At 43.8% G+C, this 17,972-nt stretch overlaps 1 protein-coding gene across 1 annotated transcript in view; it reads left to right on the forward strand.

The window, feature by feature from the left end:
* greb1l (GREB1 like retinoic acid receptor coactivator) overlaps positions 1–17,972 on the forward strand; it is a 237,229-nt gene that overhangs the window by 84,535 nt on the left and 134,722 nt on the right. Inside the window, exons 6-8 of the mRNA XM_041188959.1 lie at positions 1,226–1,402; positions 2,941–3,093; positions 4,870–5,001. Of these exons, the coding sequence (XP_041044893.1) occupies positions 1,226–1,402; positions 2,941–3,093; positions 4,870–5,001 (462 nt within the window). The remainder of the gene's footprint in view (positions 1–1,225; positions 1,403–2,940; positions 3,094–4,869; positions 5,002–17,972) is intronic.

Consider the following 17,972-nt stretch of genomic DNA (forward strand, 5'->3'; position numbering starts at 1 on the left):
TCGAGTCTCCCACTACCACTGGGTGAATACTTGGCACAAATTGCTTACTTAAGAGCCTCAATTGATGGCAGGGCAGGAAGGTTGCCCACAAGCCTTCTGGCCGCAGGCTTAATTGGGGCAGAGGTGGTAAGGTGACGAGGTCCCCACCCACCACCCTCCTGCTTGATTAAATGCCCCACCTCCCACCACCAAACTCATCATGGGATAAGGCATTAAATTCCACCCTGGCATATTGAAATTACACTGGGGAGTGAATATAACCCTCAATTGAAACTCTTTGGGCAGAATTTAGTTGAGCATTCTGGGGTGGGCATGATGGCGGTGGGGGGGTGGGTGTGGGGGGCAGGAGAATTGGATGTGAGTACCCACATCAGATGCCTGGCATCAGGAGAAAGGCCACCAATTAAGGGTCCCAATCTGGGCATCTCACCCACCGGTGGCAAGATTTCAATTAGGCTCATTAATGAGCCATTTGGCATCAATTACCCCTGAGCCCACTGGAACTCAGTGGTGGCTCAGGTATTTAATGGGTTTTGCATAGCTGTCCTGTGCTTATCGAAGGGCACCCAGCAGCCTCTGTCAGGTTTGCCTGCAACCTTGTAGAGGGGCTCTCTCATTGTCAGGCAGTGCCCAATCGAATGATCTGGCCTTGAAAAAGAGGAAAGCCCCCTCCTGACCTTGTCTCTGACCCCTATGTCCACAACCCCTTCCAGTGACCCCCTTCCCGTGACCCCCATCCTGCCCCACACGCCCGTGTCCAGAGATCCAGTAGAGATCCTCAGGCTGGGTCTCAGATCATTACTGCAGCTGGCAGCCACTGCTCCTGGTGGTGTTGTTGGCCTCTGATTGGCCTGAAGCTCTTAGGGGCAGGATTTCTCCCTCACTGGCAGCTTGATTGTCGTATGGGGCAGCTAAGTGCCTGAGGGAACTTAAATAGCATCGGGCCTTCCCCACAGAATGACACAGAGTTCCCACCGGTTTTCCAACCAGTTGCGGGGTTGGGTGGGGGCGTTGGTGGGGAGACCCCATAGCTACAACTAAATCCTGGACCCTGTTCTGGTCCTTATTTTGTAAGCTGGACGTGTGTTTGTGCAGTTACCCAGTTGAGCTATTGAGCTACTGAGAACGTTCAAAGCAAACAACATTTTTCTATGTGAAGCTTGGTCATATCCATATAAGTCAACCTGCTCACCATCTGCTCTTGCTTTTGTTGCTATGACGGCAGGTTTCTCGGGGAACTGCATAGGATGTGGGGAGAAAGGATTTCGGTATTTCACTGAGTTTTCAAATCACATCAACTTAAAGCTGACAACCCAGCCAAAGAAGCAGAAGCACTTAAAATATTACCTGGTCAAAAACTCTCAAGGTGTTTTCTCAAAAGGACCGCTGATTTGCTGGAAAGGTAATCAAACTGAGTACAAAATCTGCTACATTCCAGTGACTTAGCCACTTTACCTATGTTGAGCAGTGATTTTCAGATTGTTTTTCTAGATGTTACTTAGTGCCTCTGATCAACTTTTCAAATCTTTAATTGTGATCCTATATTCATCTCAGCTGTTCGGTAAAAATATAATGGCAAAAGTATTTACTTTTACTAACTGGATTACTTAACACTGCAAAACAAAAAGACCATATATTGTAAGCAGCTTGGAGGTTTCCTCTCTGTTATATGTAGCATGATGCAAGCGTGTGTATAAAGAATGGGTTTGTGATATTGCTACAAACATCAGTCCTTGCTTACAATGTTGAACTGTAGCCTGAAATATTACTTGAATAGACCTTACAATTGTTTTCATTGTTTACATGTATAAAGTTGAAACAACCATTTGTTCCCAGACTTTTTGCCAGAATGAAAAGGATAGATTTTCATTTGTGTAAAACATTGTCTAAGTGGAATGCAGAGCCAAAATTCAAGTGGGAGGATTCCATGTTTGATACTGAGTCCTCAAAGACTTTCCTTCTGTTGTTTTGAATGGAATGTGCGTGTGATTGCCTGATTTTCATTTCCATAGTGACAGCTTTTATAGTGTGCTCTCAACCCTAAGTTGTGCTTCTTACGTGTGATACCACAGTGGCAATGATATGTGAGGTGGTTGGATGTTTTGCATGTATCTAAGCCACTTCGATTGATCTGGCTCTCATTTCAGTAGCTGAGTCTTGAATTTGAAATGGTAGAGCTTGTTAGTGCATCATACCTTTTAACAATGGAATGAGCATTTGAATCTAGTCCATAAACATGACTAACAATTTATTTTCTTGGATGGCCATAAACATCCCAAGTGAAATGAGCCTTAAGTGGTAAACTATGACCCTGAAATTCTTGGGTTAGGGAAAGTCTAATTCCTTTACAGTGCCAGAAGCTTCTAATGTGGCTGACGTACCCCAGAGTTCCATTGTGAAAGCATTTGGCTTAATTCTTGTTCATGTTCAGGCTGCGCTGAAGAAGTACACACTCTTCTAGAAGCAGCTGCATACAAACAGCTGAGTTAGAATGGAATGAAGCTGCCCATCCTAAATTCTGTGACTTCTGTCGTTTTCTGCAGCTATGAGAATGGGCATCACCATTTAAAAGGCACAGTTTGCCAGAACCCATTCATTAAGACGGAATTACTTAGTTAAAGGGACACTGTTGAACTGAGATTGCTTGTGGATACTATGGTCATCATTTGGGATTCACTATAAATATTAGAATTTATTTTCATTATTATACTAAGACAGTAGAGAGGTCATAGAGAGGTCGAGAGATGCATTGGTGAGCTGTAGAGCTGGATGCCACCAATGTAGATATGGAAACTGACTCCACTTCGATATAACATTGTGACCTTGTTTACTGTGAGGCCTTGATATAATTTTATAATATATAGTACATGCATGGCAATGAAAAGTATAGGTCTGACACTGAATTAAAAAGAATATTCCGTGCCTTTGAAATGTTATCAGAATGCCGGACTCGTCAGTCACCTAGCAGTTATTCATCTACACTACCCTCTGCCAAGCCGGTTGCTGCAGTCGTGGGTGCTACTGCGCCATCTCCAAATATAGACACCGTGTCATCCAGTGGTTACTGTACTACGGTTGCCAGCTCTCAGACAGGTAGGATTTGCTGTTGCTGAGTACATGGATTCAAAATCTGGTGTGCAGTGTGAAGCATTTGCAATTATTAGCATAGTCAAACACTTTACTACATGGTACTTGATTGGTTCTGTGGTGCTCTTTACCTTGACAACTTGGACTTATTAGTATTATTTTGTGACAGATACACAAATGTGAACAGTTATCTGTTTCACTGTTAAAGAACAGTCAGGAATATTTTTTCACATGAGAAACAATTGCTTTCAAATTAATTGAAACCTGTATGCTGTTATGTCAAAATGGGTAAGACTCCCTCTTTTTGAGGGTAAGTTCACTACTCTCATATTTCTAATTTGTGTGAGGCAAATACTGAAGAATTGGCACAACAGAGTGGCACCCTGCTGTGAGCATGGATAAAATAAGTTTAACTAATGTTCTCGCTTTTCTTCAGTTTCCCCACATCATGCAGCATGCCTGAGAAAGCATGCAAATGAACTGCACCAGATCACTGCCATACTGCTTTCAAATTGACCACTAAGAGTTTTGTCAGAATAAGCCTAGCTAACTATTTTTCTACTTTTCCATATGTCCCTGCATAGAACTTGGCCTCCACTCAACAATTCCTTATAGTGATGTGGCTGGGGTTGAGGTCTAGTGTAGCTCATCGGTTGAAGCTTGCATATTTCTACTGTGGGGTGCAACTACCTGAGGATCGAGAATGTTCCTCCAGTTCTCTCCCCCTTAACTGCTCTGGCTTATGTTGGGTTATGACAGGTTACCCATGGGATCCTAACTAAGGGACCATTCTTAATGAATGAATTTACCTTAGAGATGCTCAGACAAACTATAGTGCCCAAATTGCTGTTTTGGCTAAAATCAGCTAAGTCAACAATGACCAAGAAGGGATGGGAACTGAACTTTTTCCAGGTTGGTATGGCTCAGCTCCACGGTTGGAACTGCTTTTAACCATTGTAGGAGTCCTTTGACAGAGTGTTGCAAGGGGCTACTTTATTGCGATCCTTGATGCAAGTTAATGGTCTTCCATATTTATTGGTTACCATTATGGAGAGGTGAAGAGAAGCATTAATTTAGCATGAGGGAGGGGTGGAGAGACAAAGAAAAATATGTGCACATCATAAAGTAAAATTGTACTGCCATGTACACTGCCATTGGTGGTGATGCAAAATGTAATTGTGTGCGTTGTGCAAAAAACACAGTTGCAGAATGACTATCAATATATTTATTTAAATATTGCTTCTGTGTTTTTGTACGAGAATTGGATATGTGCAAATTGGGGGATTATCTGTTTAGAAATAGCTGAATTTCGTAAAATATATTACATTATAGTATAATGTGGAGAATTTCCCAGATATGTACATCATTTCATTGCTTGTGACTGCAAACAATTTTAATGTGATTTTGCATTATATTAGATTTGTACTCCTCAGCAGACAGCTGAACAAAATATTTCACCATAAATCCAAAGCTATACTGGCTAAAAATATCACAAATCATATTGAATCATTTTACTTTGTAATACAGTTGGTAGCTTATTAGAAATGTTTTATTTTCCTACTTTTGTTCTAATATGTCACCAGAAAGCATTTACATTTTGCTGATCTTGTATTGCAAGCATAGATCCTGATGATAAATCTGGTGTGGCATAAACAGGTTAGTGATAAAAATGCTGCCCCATTGAGTTGAAGACCTGAGTATTCCAAGTACTCAACTTTACTGATCTCTTGGCCATTGTACAGAGTAAAAGCAGTTTAAAATATAATAATTCATACATTCCAGAATCAACATTTAGTCTTGGTCCAGCAACATCTACTGCCAATTACCCAGTATGCCAGGACCTATCCAGGAGTGGAAACATAGCAAAACCTCTGGCTTTATCTGTGCAACACCTTGGGAAACCTCCAATTACAGGTAATTTTTCTGCTTTTCTCTCTTTTTCTTTACCTGTGCGTCATTCTTTAGAGCAATTAGAACAACTTTCCACCAACAGGGGCTTTATTATCAGAGTTACCCACTTGCAGAGCTTCGCTCATTTTTATGGAAATGTATGTGATCTTTAGCCATATGACACTTACTCAAATTGTCAACCTAAATCCTGGGCTGGATTTTACGTGATGCTGTGTTCCCTGCCCTCCCCTCAACTAAGAAGTTGGTTGGGAGCCCGCCGGTGAAAAAACCGGCTACCCTGCAGCAATTTTAGGCTTGGCGGGGCATAAGTTGCCTCAGGGCAAGACTTCCATCCCCATCAGGGGAGGAAGTCCTGCCTTAGGCAACTACTGACCAATCCGATTGTAGACGTGCACTTTCAGCAGCGCCAGGTTCGAGCAGTGGTCACTGCAGGGACTACAGGCAGTCCCTGAAGAAGAGGAGGTTATAGAGGACTGGCTTCAGGTAAGTCTAGGGTATTGCCAGAGTCTGGCTGGCAGGCCCCAATGAGGGGTGTTAGCGGGGTGTGGGGCTGGGTTTGAGAGACTAGTGGGGGAAGGTTAAAGGGAGAGGTATGACCTTGGGGAGGACACATTGAGCTTCCAAAGGAGGACCCCACCCCTTGCCCCACACCAGCCCGGCCAATAAAAGCTGCCAGGCTACCTACTTGGCGAGGGCCTCCCTCTGCTGCGGGTAACATAGCAAGGGTGGGGGGGCAGGATGAGGCACTTGTGGCCGTTAATTAGCTACTTAAGGGACTCAGTAGGCCCAAAGGCGGGCAGGCCACCTGTGCCTCCACTGTCCCCCCCCCATAAAATGGGAGACAGGTCAGGGGAACGGGCAGGCCATGTGCTGCATTTTATGAGCCCGCCCATCGCCTTCAAACACACTAGCAGAGAAGTGTAGAATCCAGCTATCTCATTTGAATGGCTTGGAATTGTGGCATCACAACTAACTTTCTTATATTTGTTTATTGATACAACGTTGGTCATTGCTCATCTGAAATCTTTTGTTCCTTTTAATTTTCTAATGTACTATCCTACTTGTTTTCTTTCTTGCTTCATCACCTCTGCATTGGAATGAAAACATTTATTACCCCCTAGTCTAACTCATTCTTTTCCAGCCTATCTTTCCGAGCCTTCTTCATACAAACATCAAGTTTTAAAACTCCAAGTTTGATACCTCCTCACCGCTACTTATTCAATTACTTCATCTTCTCTTCAACTATGGTGGTACCTGAAGCTATAGGCTAAATTTTATGAGGCTGTATCCTTGGTACAGAGCCACACTCAATGAGAGCACCTGATTCACAGATTTTCCTTGATTAATTGTGTTCCATACAAACATTCGAAATAGGAGCAGAAGTAGGCCATTCGGCCCCTCGAGCCTGCTCCACCATTCAATAAGATAATGGCTGACCTGTTTGTGTTTCAAATTCCACATTCCCATCGACCCCTGATAACCTTTGATTTCTTTGCCTAACAAAAATCTAACTACCTCCGTGTTAAAAATATTCAATGTCCCCTGACCTTCACAGCCTTTTGAGGCAAAGTCGCACCAACTGAGAAAAAAAATTTCTTCTCACCTCTGTCCTATAAGGGTGACCCCTAATTTTAAAACAGTGCCCTGTAGCTCTGGACATACTAACAAGGGGAAACATCCTTTCCACGTCCACCTTGGCGAGACCGTTCAGGATCATACATATTTCAATGAAGTCACCCCTCACTCTTTTAAACTCCAGTAGAAACAAGCCCAGTCTGTCCAACCTTTCCTCTTAAGACGACCAGGTACAACATTCATTCCAGGTAGCAATCTAGTAAACCTCCTCTGAACCACCTCCAATGCATTTACATCCTTCCTTAAGTAAGCAGACCAAAACTGCAAACAGTATTCGATATGTGGTCTCACCAATGTCCCGTACAGCTGAAGCATAACATCCTTACTTTTATGTTCAATTCCTCTTGTAATAAAGGATAACATTCCATTAGACTCCTGAATTACATGCTGTACGTCTTTTTTTATTCATTCACAGGATGTGGGCTTCGTTAGCTGAGCCAGTAGTTGTTGCTCATCCCTAGTTGCCCTTGAGAAGGTGGTGGTGAGCTGCCTTCTTGAACCGCTGCAGTCCATGTGGTGTAGGTACACCCACAGTACTGTTACGGAGGGGGTTCCAGGATTTTGACCCAGCAAGAGCGAAGGAATGGCGATATATTTCCAAGCCAGGATGGTGTGTGTCTTGGAGGGGAACTTCCAGGCGGTGGTGTTCCCATGTATCTGCTGCCCTTGTCCTTCTAGATGGTAGTGTCGTGGGTTTGGAAGGTGCTGTCTAAGGAGCTTTGGTGAATTCCTGCAGTGCATCTTATAGATGGTACTGCTGCTACTGTTCATCGGTGGTGGAGGGAGTGAATGTTTGTGGATGTAGTGCCTTTCAAGTGGGCTGCTTTGTCCTGGATTGTGTCAAGCCTCTTGAGTGTTATGGGAGTTGCACTCATCCAGGCAAATGGGTCACACTCCTGACTTGTGCCTTGTCGATGGTGCATAGGCTTTGGCGAGTCAGGAGATGAGTTACTCATCGCAGAATTCCTAGCCTCTGACCCTCTCTTTTGGCCACAGTATTTATATGGCTAGCCCAGTTCAGTTTCTGGTCAATGGTAACCCCCAGGATATTGATTGTGGGGGCTTCAGTGATGGTAATGTCGTTGAACGTCAAGGGGGGATGGCTAGGTTCTCTCTTGTTGGAGATAGTTGTTGACTGGCACTTGTGTGGCATGAATGTTACTTGCCACTTGTCAGCCCAAGCCTGGATATTGTCCAGGTCTTGCTGCATTTGGGCATGGACTGCTTCAGTATCTGTGGAGTCATGAAATGTGATGAACATTGTGCAGTTATTAGTGAGCATCCCCACTCCTGACCTTATGATGGAAGGAAGGTCATTGATGAAACAGTTCAAGTTGATTGGGCCTAGGACACTTCCCTGAGGAACTCCTGCAGTGATGTCCTGGAGCTGAGATGACTGATCTCCATCAACCACAACCATCTTCCTTTTGTGCTAGGTATGACTCCAACCAGCGGACACATTTCCCCCTGATTCCCATTGACTCCAGTTTTGTTAGGGCTTCTTGATGCCACACTCAGTCAAATGCGGCTTTGATGTCAAGGGCAGTCACTCTCACCTCACCTCGGGAGTTCAGCTCTTTTGTCCATATTTGAACCAAGGCTGTAATGAGGTCTGGATCTGAGTGGCCCTGGCGGAACCCAAATCGGCTGTTAGTTAGCCGGTTATTGCTAAGCAAGTGCCGCTTGATAGTACTGTTGATCACTTCTTCCATTACTTTACTGATGATCGAGAGTACACTAATGGGGCGGCAATTGGCCGTGTTGGATTTGTCCTGCTTTTTGTATGCAGGACATACCTGGGCAATTTTCCACGTAGTTGGGTGGACGGCAGTGTTGTAGCTGTACTGGAACAGCTTGGCTAGGAGCGCGGCAAGTTCTGGAGCACAAGTCTTCAGCACAATTGCTGGAATATTGTCAGTGCCCATATCTTTACAGTATCCAGTGCCATTTCTTGATATCACGTGGAGTGAATTGAATTGGCTGAAGACTGGCATCTGTGATACTGGGGATCTCCAGAGGAGGCCGAGATGGATCATCCACTCTGCACTTCCGGCTGAAGATTGTTCCAAATGCTTCAGTCTTATCTTGTGCACTGATGTGCTGGCCTCCCCCATCATTGAGGATGGGGATATTTGTGGAGCTTCCTCCTCCAGTGAGCTGTTTAATTGTCCACTACTATTCATGACTGAATCTGATAGGACTGCAAAGTTTAGATCTGATCCATTGGTTGTGGAAATGCTTAGCTCTGTCTATCTCTTGCTGCTAATGCTGTCTGCAAGTAGCCCTGTGTTGTAGCTTCACCAGGTTGCCACTTCATTTTTAGGTATGCCTGGTGCAGCTCCTGGCATGTCATCTTGCACTCTTCATTGAACCAGGGTTGTTCCCCTGGCTTGGTGGTAATGATAGAGTGGGGGATATGCTGGGCCATATTACAGATTGTGTTCGAGTACAATTCTGCTGCTGCTGATGGCCCACAGCGCCTCAGGGATGCCCAGTCTTGGGTTGTTAGATCTGTTCAAAATCTATCTCATTTAGCACTGTGGTAGTGCCACACAGTACGATGAAGGGTATCCTCAATCTGAAGCGGGACTTCATCTCAATGAATGACTGTGCGGTGGTCTCTTTACCGATACTCTCAAGGACAGATGCCTCTGTGGTAAGCAGGTTGATGAGGATGAGGTCAAGTATGTTTTTCCCTTTTGTTGGTTCCCTCACCACCTGCCGCAGACCCAGTCTGGCAGGTATGTCCTTTAGGACTCGGCCAGCTTGGTCAGTAGTGGTGCTGCATACTAACTTTTTGTGACTCGTGCACGAGAACACCTAGGTCACTTTGCACCTCGGAATTCTGCAGTCATTCTCCTTTTAAATAACACTCTGCTTTTTTATTCTTCCTGCCAAAGTGAACAACTTCAAAAATTCCCACATTATACTCCATCTGCCATATCTTTGCCCATTCACTCAGCCTATCTATATCCACCTGCAACCTCCTTATGTCCTCTGCACAATCTACTTTCCTACCTATTTTTGTGTCATCGGCAAATTTAGCTACCATGCCTTTGCTCCCCTCTTTTAAGTTATTGATATAAATTGTAAAATGTTGAGGCCCCAGCACAAGCCCCTGTGGGACTCCACTCATATCCTGCCAATCAGAAAAAGACATATTTATGCATACTCTGTTTTCTGCCAGCCAGCCAATCTTCTATCCATGCTAATATTTACTGCCACACCATGAGCTTTTATTTTCCGCAATAACCTTTGATGTGGCACCTTATCAAATGCCTTCTGAAAATCCAAGTACAGCACATCTACAGGCTCCCCTTTATCCACAGTGCATGTTACTCCTTCAAAGCACTTCAATCAATTGGTTAAACATGATTTCCCTTTCACAAAACCACGCTGGCTCTTCCCGATTACTTTTGAGTTTTTCTAATTGCCCAGCTATAACCTCCTTAACGATCGATTCTAACACCTTCCCTATGACAGGCACCAAGCTAACTAGCCCATAGTTTCCTGTTTTCTGCCTCCCTCCCTTCTTGAATAGAGGGTTTAAATTTGCTACTTTCCAGCCTGATGGAACCTTTTCAGAATCTAGCAAATTTTGGAAAATTAACACTAATGTATCTACTACCTCATTATCTACATCTTTTAAGACCCTAGGATGAAGTCTGCAGGACCCGGAAACTTGTCAGCCTGCAGCTGCAGTAGTTTGCTCAGTACTGCTTCCCCAGTGATTGTAATTTCACCAAGTTCCTCTCTCCCCTCCACCTCCTGATTTATAACTATTACTGGAATGTTTTTTATATCCTCTGTAGTGAAGACAGAAGCAAATTATGTGTTCATTTCATCTACCATTTCCCTACTATCTACTATTCACTCCCCATTGTCACTCTCTAGAAGACCTACACTCACTTTACTCACTCTTTTCCTTTTTAAATACCTGTAGAAACTCTTGCTATCCATTTTTATATTTCTAGCTAGCCTCCTCTCATACTTTAATTTCTTTCTCCTGATTAACCTTTTAGTCATTCTCTGCCGCTCTTCATATTCTGATCAATCATCTGTCCTGCCACTCACCTTTGCACGATTATATACTTTTTCCTTAAGTTTGATGCTTTCTTTAACTTCTTTAGTGAACCATGGATGGTGAGTCCTCCGTTTAGAATTTCTCTTTATAGTAGGAATATACTTATTCTGAGTGTTCTGAAATATTCCCTTAAATGTCTACTGCTGCTTCTCTATTGATCTATCCTTTAGCCTAGTCTCCCAGTTCACTTCAGCAAGCTCAGCTTTCATGCACACATAGATAAAACCAAAATGAAGAAGAGTCATATAGACTCGAAATATTCACTCCATTTTTTTTCTTTCCACAGATGCTGTTAAACCTGCTGAGTTTTTCTAGCATCTTCTGTTTTTGTTTCATGCCCACATTGTTGCCCTTATTTAAGGTTAAAATACTAATCTCAGAGCCACTCTTCTCCCTTTCAAACTGGATGTAAAATTCAATCATATTGAGGTCGCTGCCACCGACTTTGCTCTGAGGTCATTAATTAATCCTATCCCACTACACATTACCAAGTCTAGTACAACTTGTCCTCTGGTTGGTTCCAGAACGTGCTGCTCTAAGAAACTATCTTGAAAGCATTTTATGAACTCCTCATCCAGGCTACTGCTACTACTGCCAATCTGATTTTTTCAGTTTATATGTAGATTAGAATCATCCACTATTATTGCCACCACATTATCACAAGCACCAAGTATTTCTTTGTCCCACATTGTGGTTCCTGTTAGGGGGCCTGTAGACCACTTGCACTAGTGACTTCTTTCCCCAACTATTCCTCATCTCTACCCAAACTGATTCTACATCCTGATTTCCTGAACCAAGGTCATCTCTAACTATTGCCCCAATGCCATCCTTGTGTTCACCATGTTCCCCATAAATATACCATAATGGGCTTAGGCCCCTACACCAGGCTTTCTCAGTAAAAGGGGTGTAACCTAAATCCATAGTTCAGGTCAGATATAAAGACCTATGAAAGGGTGTGCAGAAGTTTTATCACAATTTTATCAGGGATGAGGAACTTCAGTTATGAGGAGAGGTTTGAAAGGCTAGGACAGTTGTCCTTGCACACAAGAAGTGACTTAATGGAAATTTCAGGATGCTGGGAAGTTTTAATGCAGTAGACAGAGAAAATCAATTCCCTCTGGCAAGTGGGTGAATAGTCAGAAGTCATAGATTTAAAATAATTGGAAGAAGATCGAGAGGGGACATGAGGAGAATTCTTTTCGCTCAGAGTTGCCAGAGTCTGGAATGCACCTGAAAAGATGGAAGCTGATTCCATAAATTTTGTTATTAGTGAGTTATTGGGCAGACACTTGAGGATGAGGAGCTATTATAAGGTTACGGACAAAAAAATGGGTACGTGGGACTAAGCATGACAGCTCTTTCAAAGAGCCAGCACAAGCATGATGGGCTGAATGGCCTTTTTCCATGCTGTAAGTTTCTACAATTATAAATCGTCTAGGATTTATTCTTGTGCTATTCAAGGTGACATTGGATTTAACAGACACAATTGTAGCAAATTAAGAATTTGCTTTTCATCTCACAGAAATAAAAAGTCAAATGTGTACGATAATACTTTCATATCCTTCATCTCACTACAACGAGTTTCTTCCTCAGGTAGCACCCACCAAAGCTGGTATGTGAGTTCTGATAGCAAACATGTCCAGCAAATGACAAATTAAACATTGATATCAAAGCAGGACAAAGAAACAGCCCCAGTTTCACACTGCCATCAGGTCAATGTATCAATACTATAAAAGTCTTGTTCGAGTAGGTGCATAATATTGATTAATATTAATGAAATATTAATTTTATCCAGCCTCCTTTAAAATCTTTAAAATCAACCTTTCTTTCATAAGTCCTTATTTGTATCTTATGTAGCCCCCTGTACAAATGGCCAGTTACCTGGATCTGTGCGAGTTAATGGTAATACCAATAGTAACGGGAATGGCGGAAAATCCAATCTTTACAGTGCTTCTTTACCTCGGCTTCAATCTCTTTCAACATCATCAAGTCCTGGCTTGACCTCAGGAGATAACAGTAAGAACACTCTGTAATTCTCAGAACCAGCTATTATGAAAACAAATGTAAGGTTTTGTGCTTGTGCTATGTCATTACACCAATATTACCTTCCATGGTAAGGTTCCATGTGCATCATGGATATTCCTGGTTTTATCAACATCAGTAGCGTGACAATCATCTTGGGGAGGGATGCCCCCGATGTGCACAGGGCACCCCCCCCACCCCACACCCCCAGGATGCACCCTCCTTCCTTTCCACTTTTTTTACATCAGATGGTGAAAAAGCAGACTCCACTCTCGCCTGCCTGCCCCCTCCAACCACATTATGGCATGGCAGTGTCATATTTTGATCAATTGGCTTGTTAACAAGCTCAAGAGCTGATTAATAGATGGCGGATGGGCTGCTGATTTCGGCGCCCACCCGCCTTTGTATTAAGGGAAACCGGCATGTTGATTTCAACAGCAGTCCTGATTTACAAACATAAAATCCCAGCCTAGGTTCTCTACATAGCCAGGCTAGAAAACGTTGCCAAACATTTCTCTTGTGTATTACTTTAGATACATAGAGAAAATATGTTTCAGAAATAACTAGTTAGCATGGAAGCTGTCTTCCACCAAATGACAAAATGAAGTCTGTGGCCTACCTGCAAATAAGAAAACACGCAAAGTTTTTGAACTGTAGATTTACTTAGTCATAAATGCTAATCCAATTAATCCATTGTGAATATTAATAGAAATGAGAGGTCTGACTGAATTGTGAACTGCTACTCATTAAATGATTTGATACAGCGGTTGCATCAATTTATATTGAACAAGATTCACAGCTCGTTATTTAGATAACATTTGGGCTAGCAGATATACTGTAGACTTCCCTCAGTAGCTTTGGCTCTGTATTCAATATTTTGAGTTGACACTTAGGCTTCGGTTTTCACCCCCTCGATGGGCAGGAAATATTAATTGAGTGGTTATTACTTTGAACTTCTCAACGTTGCCACCAATCCACCACTTTCTTAGCTGCCCAAATAAGAATGGCGGGAATGGTTCGGCAGAGAAGCGAGAGACTCATGAATAAATAGAAATCAGTATCCTATGATGTAATTAGGACTCATGTAATTTTACCTACTGTTGGATGGGTTTCACAGAGACCAGCAAGATCACCGGGGAATACTGGTGGGATTGGAGCAGGACTGCTCAATGTACTGAATATAAAAGGGCCACGATGCTAATAAAGCTACAGCATTCACAGGTGCTCATTCACTTCATTGTGCGCTGTGATTCTGTTAGATTTGGCTTACACTTTGGAGAATCTTTAAAAGAAAGGAGAGAAGCTGAGCAAGACTGCTGCATTAGAGTGGAATGAAGGAAAAGAAGAGGGGGAGCAGCAAAGGCACTGTAGGAGGGCCACAGAGAAGGCAACAACTGAGGGGTATGCTCGCAGAAGACCTTATTAATCTCCCTGCTATTCCCCAGCACTTCCCACCAAAATGTCAACCTATCACCAATCTTAAAGGATCGCTGAAATAAAAACCAGAAGATGCTGGAAATACTCAGCAGGTCAGGCAGCATCTGTGGAGAGAGAGAGAGACAGAGTTAACATTTCAGGCCTGTGACCTTTCATCAGAACTCTTAGAAGATGGTTGCTTGGGGACAAAGGATGCCCTCCTCTATCTGGCTGATGGCACCTCTTTGAAACTCCACCATTCTCTAACAAAGCAAATACAACAGCAACCATATCACCATAAGGTGCGTCATGGAGCTGGCCATTGGGACGGTTATGTTAAGATTCATCTGAGCAAGAGGATGGTGAGAAAACACTGGAGGTGAGCTGGACAACTTGAGTTAGAAGGGATGCACTCACTGCAGCATTCAACATGGACTCTTCTTTATCCTCATACCCTTCTGGGACAAGAGATGATTGTCTTGCAACCTTCACAACATTGTTTTGGAATGCTTCACTTTTTTTAAACCTTAAAATCATTGCACCAACTTACCTATCAAGGACATAATGACAAAGCCAACATAGATGACAGTGATAAACATGAGAAAGGTTTTAATCTGCACAGAAAAATAAATAATTCCAACCTTAGATGCTCTTTTTTTAACCAATGCCTTCTTAGATCTACCACTTCCACAAGGTCCAATCTTAATGCGCTGAGTGGAGCTGATGGCAGGTTGCTGCACATTTTTCTGTGGCTGTTGAGATGTTCGTGACCAATGAACACTGAGTGCCATGAGGGTCCTTTAGACTGCTCTTCCTGGATTCCTGTTGGGGCAGTCAGGCTGGAGTTCAGACACCATATTGTGAATTGTATTAAGATGTGGCAATGGATGTGACTTGCTGACATCCTGAGAAGAATCTCCAACTACTGCACTGGTTCTTCCAAGCTCCCTCTCTTGGGGCAGCAGCATAACAGACCTAATGGTCTATGGGAGAGCAGACTGCTAGAAATGAGTAACTCCTTGGTCAGGGGCTTGTACTGTACAAGTGAGGATCTTAGAAAAAAGATAAAAGGATGAAGATTTAATAATGGTAGTTAGAATGCGTAAATGTGCACGTAGAACACTTAATTGCACTGATTGAGGAGTTAAAGTCAACTGAAGGTGTATTTGGTTGTGGGAGATGAGGGGGTCTAAGGTTAAATCAGTCACCTTGCTCTTGGATCTACCAACCTTCCTATCATCAATACTGAGATGTTATTTCAACTGCTTATCTCATGTGCCTCCTCTTCCATTGGTGTCAATTCCACTTTAACCAGGGGCCCATTGCCACTCCAGGCCCTCTTCTTAATATTCTGTACACCGCTTCGACAAAAGAGATAGGATAGTGTTATGAGTTGCAAGCAAGGATGTGAGCTTCTTCTGCATGTGGTGCATACATAGGATTACACAAGATATAAGGCACAGAAACAGGCCATTCTGCCCAACCAGCCCATACTGGCATTTATACTCCACTCGAGCCTCCTCCCATATTTCTTCATCTAAATCTATCATAGTAACTCTCTATTCCCTTCTCTCTCCCTCATTTTAAAAAAAATATAATTTATGGGATGCGGGCATCGCTGGCTAGGCCAGCATTTATTGCCCATTCCTAACTGTCCTTGAGAAGGCAGTGGTGAGCTGCCTTCTTGAACTACTGCAGTCCATGTGTTGTGGGTACACCCACAGTGCTATTAGGGAGTTCCAGGAGTTTGACCCAGTGATAGTGAAGGAACAGCGATATATTTCCCGGTAAGAATGGTGAGTGACTTGGAGAGCAACTTCCAGGCGGTGGTGTTCCCATCTATCTGCTGCCCTTATCTTTCTAGATGGTAGCTGTTGTGGGTTTGGAAGGAGCTGTCAAAGGAGCCTGGGTTTTCCTGCAGTTCACCTTGTAGATGCTGCATACTGCTGCCACTATGCATCAGTGGTGGAGGGAGTGAATGTTTGTGGATGGGGTGCCAATCAAGTGGGCTCCTTTGTCCTGGATGGTGTCAAGCTTCTTAGGTGTTGTGGGAGCTGCACTTGTCCAGGCAAGTGGAATATTCTATCACACTCCTGACTTCTGCCTTTTAGATAGTGAACAGGCTTTGGGGAGTCAGAAGGTGAGTTACTTGTCACAGGATTCCTAGCCTCTGACCTGTTCTTGTAACTACAGTATTTATATGGCTAGTCCAGTTCCGCTTCTATTCAATGGTAACCCCCAGATGTTGATAGTGATGGACTCAGTAATGGTATTGCCATTGAATGTCAGGGGCCTTGTGACGTAAGGAAGGTCATTGATGAAGCAACTGAAGATGGTTGGGCCTTGGATACTACCCTGAGGAACTCCTGCAGTGATGTTCTGGAGCTGAGATGACTGACCTCCAACAATTGCAACCATCTTCCTTTGTGCTCGTATGACTCCAACCAGTGGAGAGTTTTCCCACTGATTTCCATTGACTCCAATTTTGTTCGGGCTCCTTGATGCCATGCTCAGTCAAATTCTGCCTTGATGTCAAGGGCAACCACTCTCATCTCACCTCTGGAGTTCAGCTCTTTTGTCTTGTTTGAACCAAGGCTGTAATGAGGTCAGGAGCTGAGTGACCCAAACTGAGCGTCAGTGAGCAGGTCATTGCTAAGCAAGTGCCGCTTGATAGCACTGTTGATGACCCCTTCCATCTTCCTAGGCTGTCCCTTGGGGTTGGGGATGACTTGCTACCACACTAAAAATGAGTTGTCAGGTGACTGAAGAGTCTAATGCCTGATCTACAGTCTCTGGCACAGGTGGGACAAATGGTGGTAGGGGGAATGGATGGGTGGGGTGCCTGGGTTACCATGCACTCCTTTTGTTGTTGACGCTTGTCTTTAGCTAGCCCTTGGCGATGAGACTCAAGGTGTTCAACTCCTTCCCGAATGCTTTCCCTCCACTTCGGGCGGTCTTGGGCCAAGGATTCCCAGACGTCGGTGGGGATGTTGCACTTTTTCAAGGAGGCTTTGAGGGTGTCCTTGAAGCATTTCCTCTGCCCTCCTGGGGCTTGCTTGCCATTTCGAAACTCCGAGTAGAGCACTTGTTTCAGGAGTCTCGTGTCAAGCATGTGGACGATGTGGCCCGCCCAGCAGAGCTGATCGAGCGTGGTCAATGCTTCAATGCTGAGGATATTGGCCTGAGTGAGAACCCTGACACTGGTGCACCTATCCTGCCAATGGATTTGCAGGATCTTGTTGAAGCAGCACTGACGATATTTCTCCAGACTTTTGAGGCACTTGCTGTAAATGGTCCACATCTCTGAGCCATATAGGAGGGCGAGTGTCTCTGTATACTGTGAGCTTGGTGTCAGGTTTGAGGTCCTGGTCTTCAAACACACTCTTCCTCAAGTGCCAAAGATGACCCTTTCCATCACTTTACTGATGAACGACAGTAGACTGATGGGGCGGTGATTAGCCGTGTTGGATTTGTCCTGTTTTTTGTGTACAAGACATGCCTGGGCAATTTTCTACATTGTCGGGTAGATGCCAGTGTTGTAGATGTACTGGAACAGCTTGGCAAGGGGCATGGCAAGTTGGGGAGTACAAGTCTTCAGTACTATTGCTGGAACATTATCAGAGCCCATGGCATTTGCCGTATCCAGTGCTTTCAGTTGCTGCTTGATATCAAGTGGGGTGAATTGAATTGGCTGAAGACTGGCATCTGTGATGCAGGGGACCTCCAGAGGAAGCTGAGATGGATCATCCACTCAGTACTTCTGGCTGAAGATTGTTGCAAGTGCTTCAGCCTTATTTTTTGCACTGATGTGCCAGGC

Source organism: Carcharodon carcharias, chromosome 6 (assembly GCF_017639515.1).
Source record: "Carcharodon carcharias isolate sCarCar2 chromosome 6, sCarCar2.pri, whole genome shotgun sequence".
Lineage (NCBI taxonomy): Eukaryota > Metazoa > Chordata > Chondrichthyes > Lamniformes > Lamnidae > Carcharodon > Carcharodon carcharias.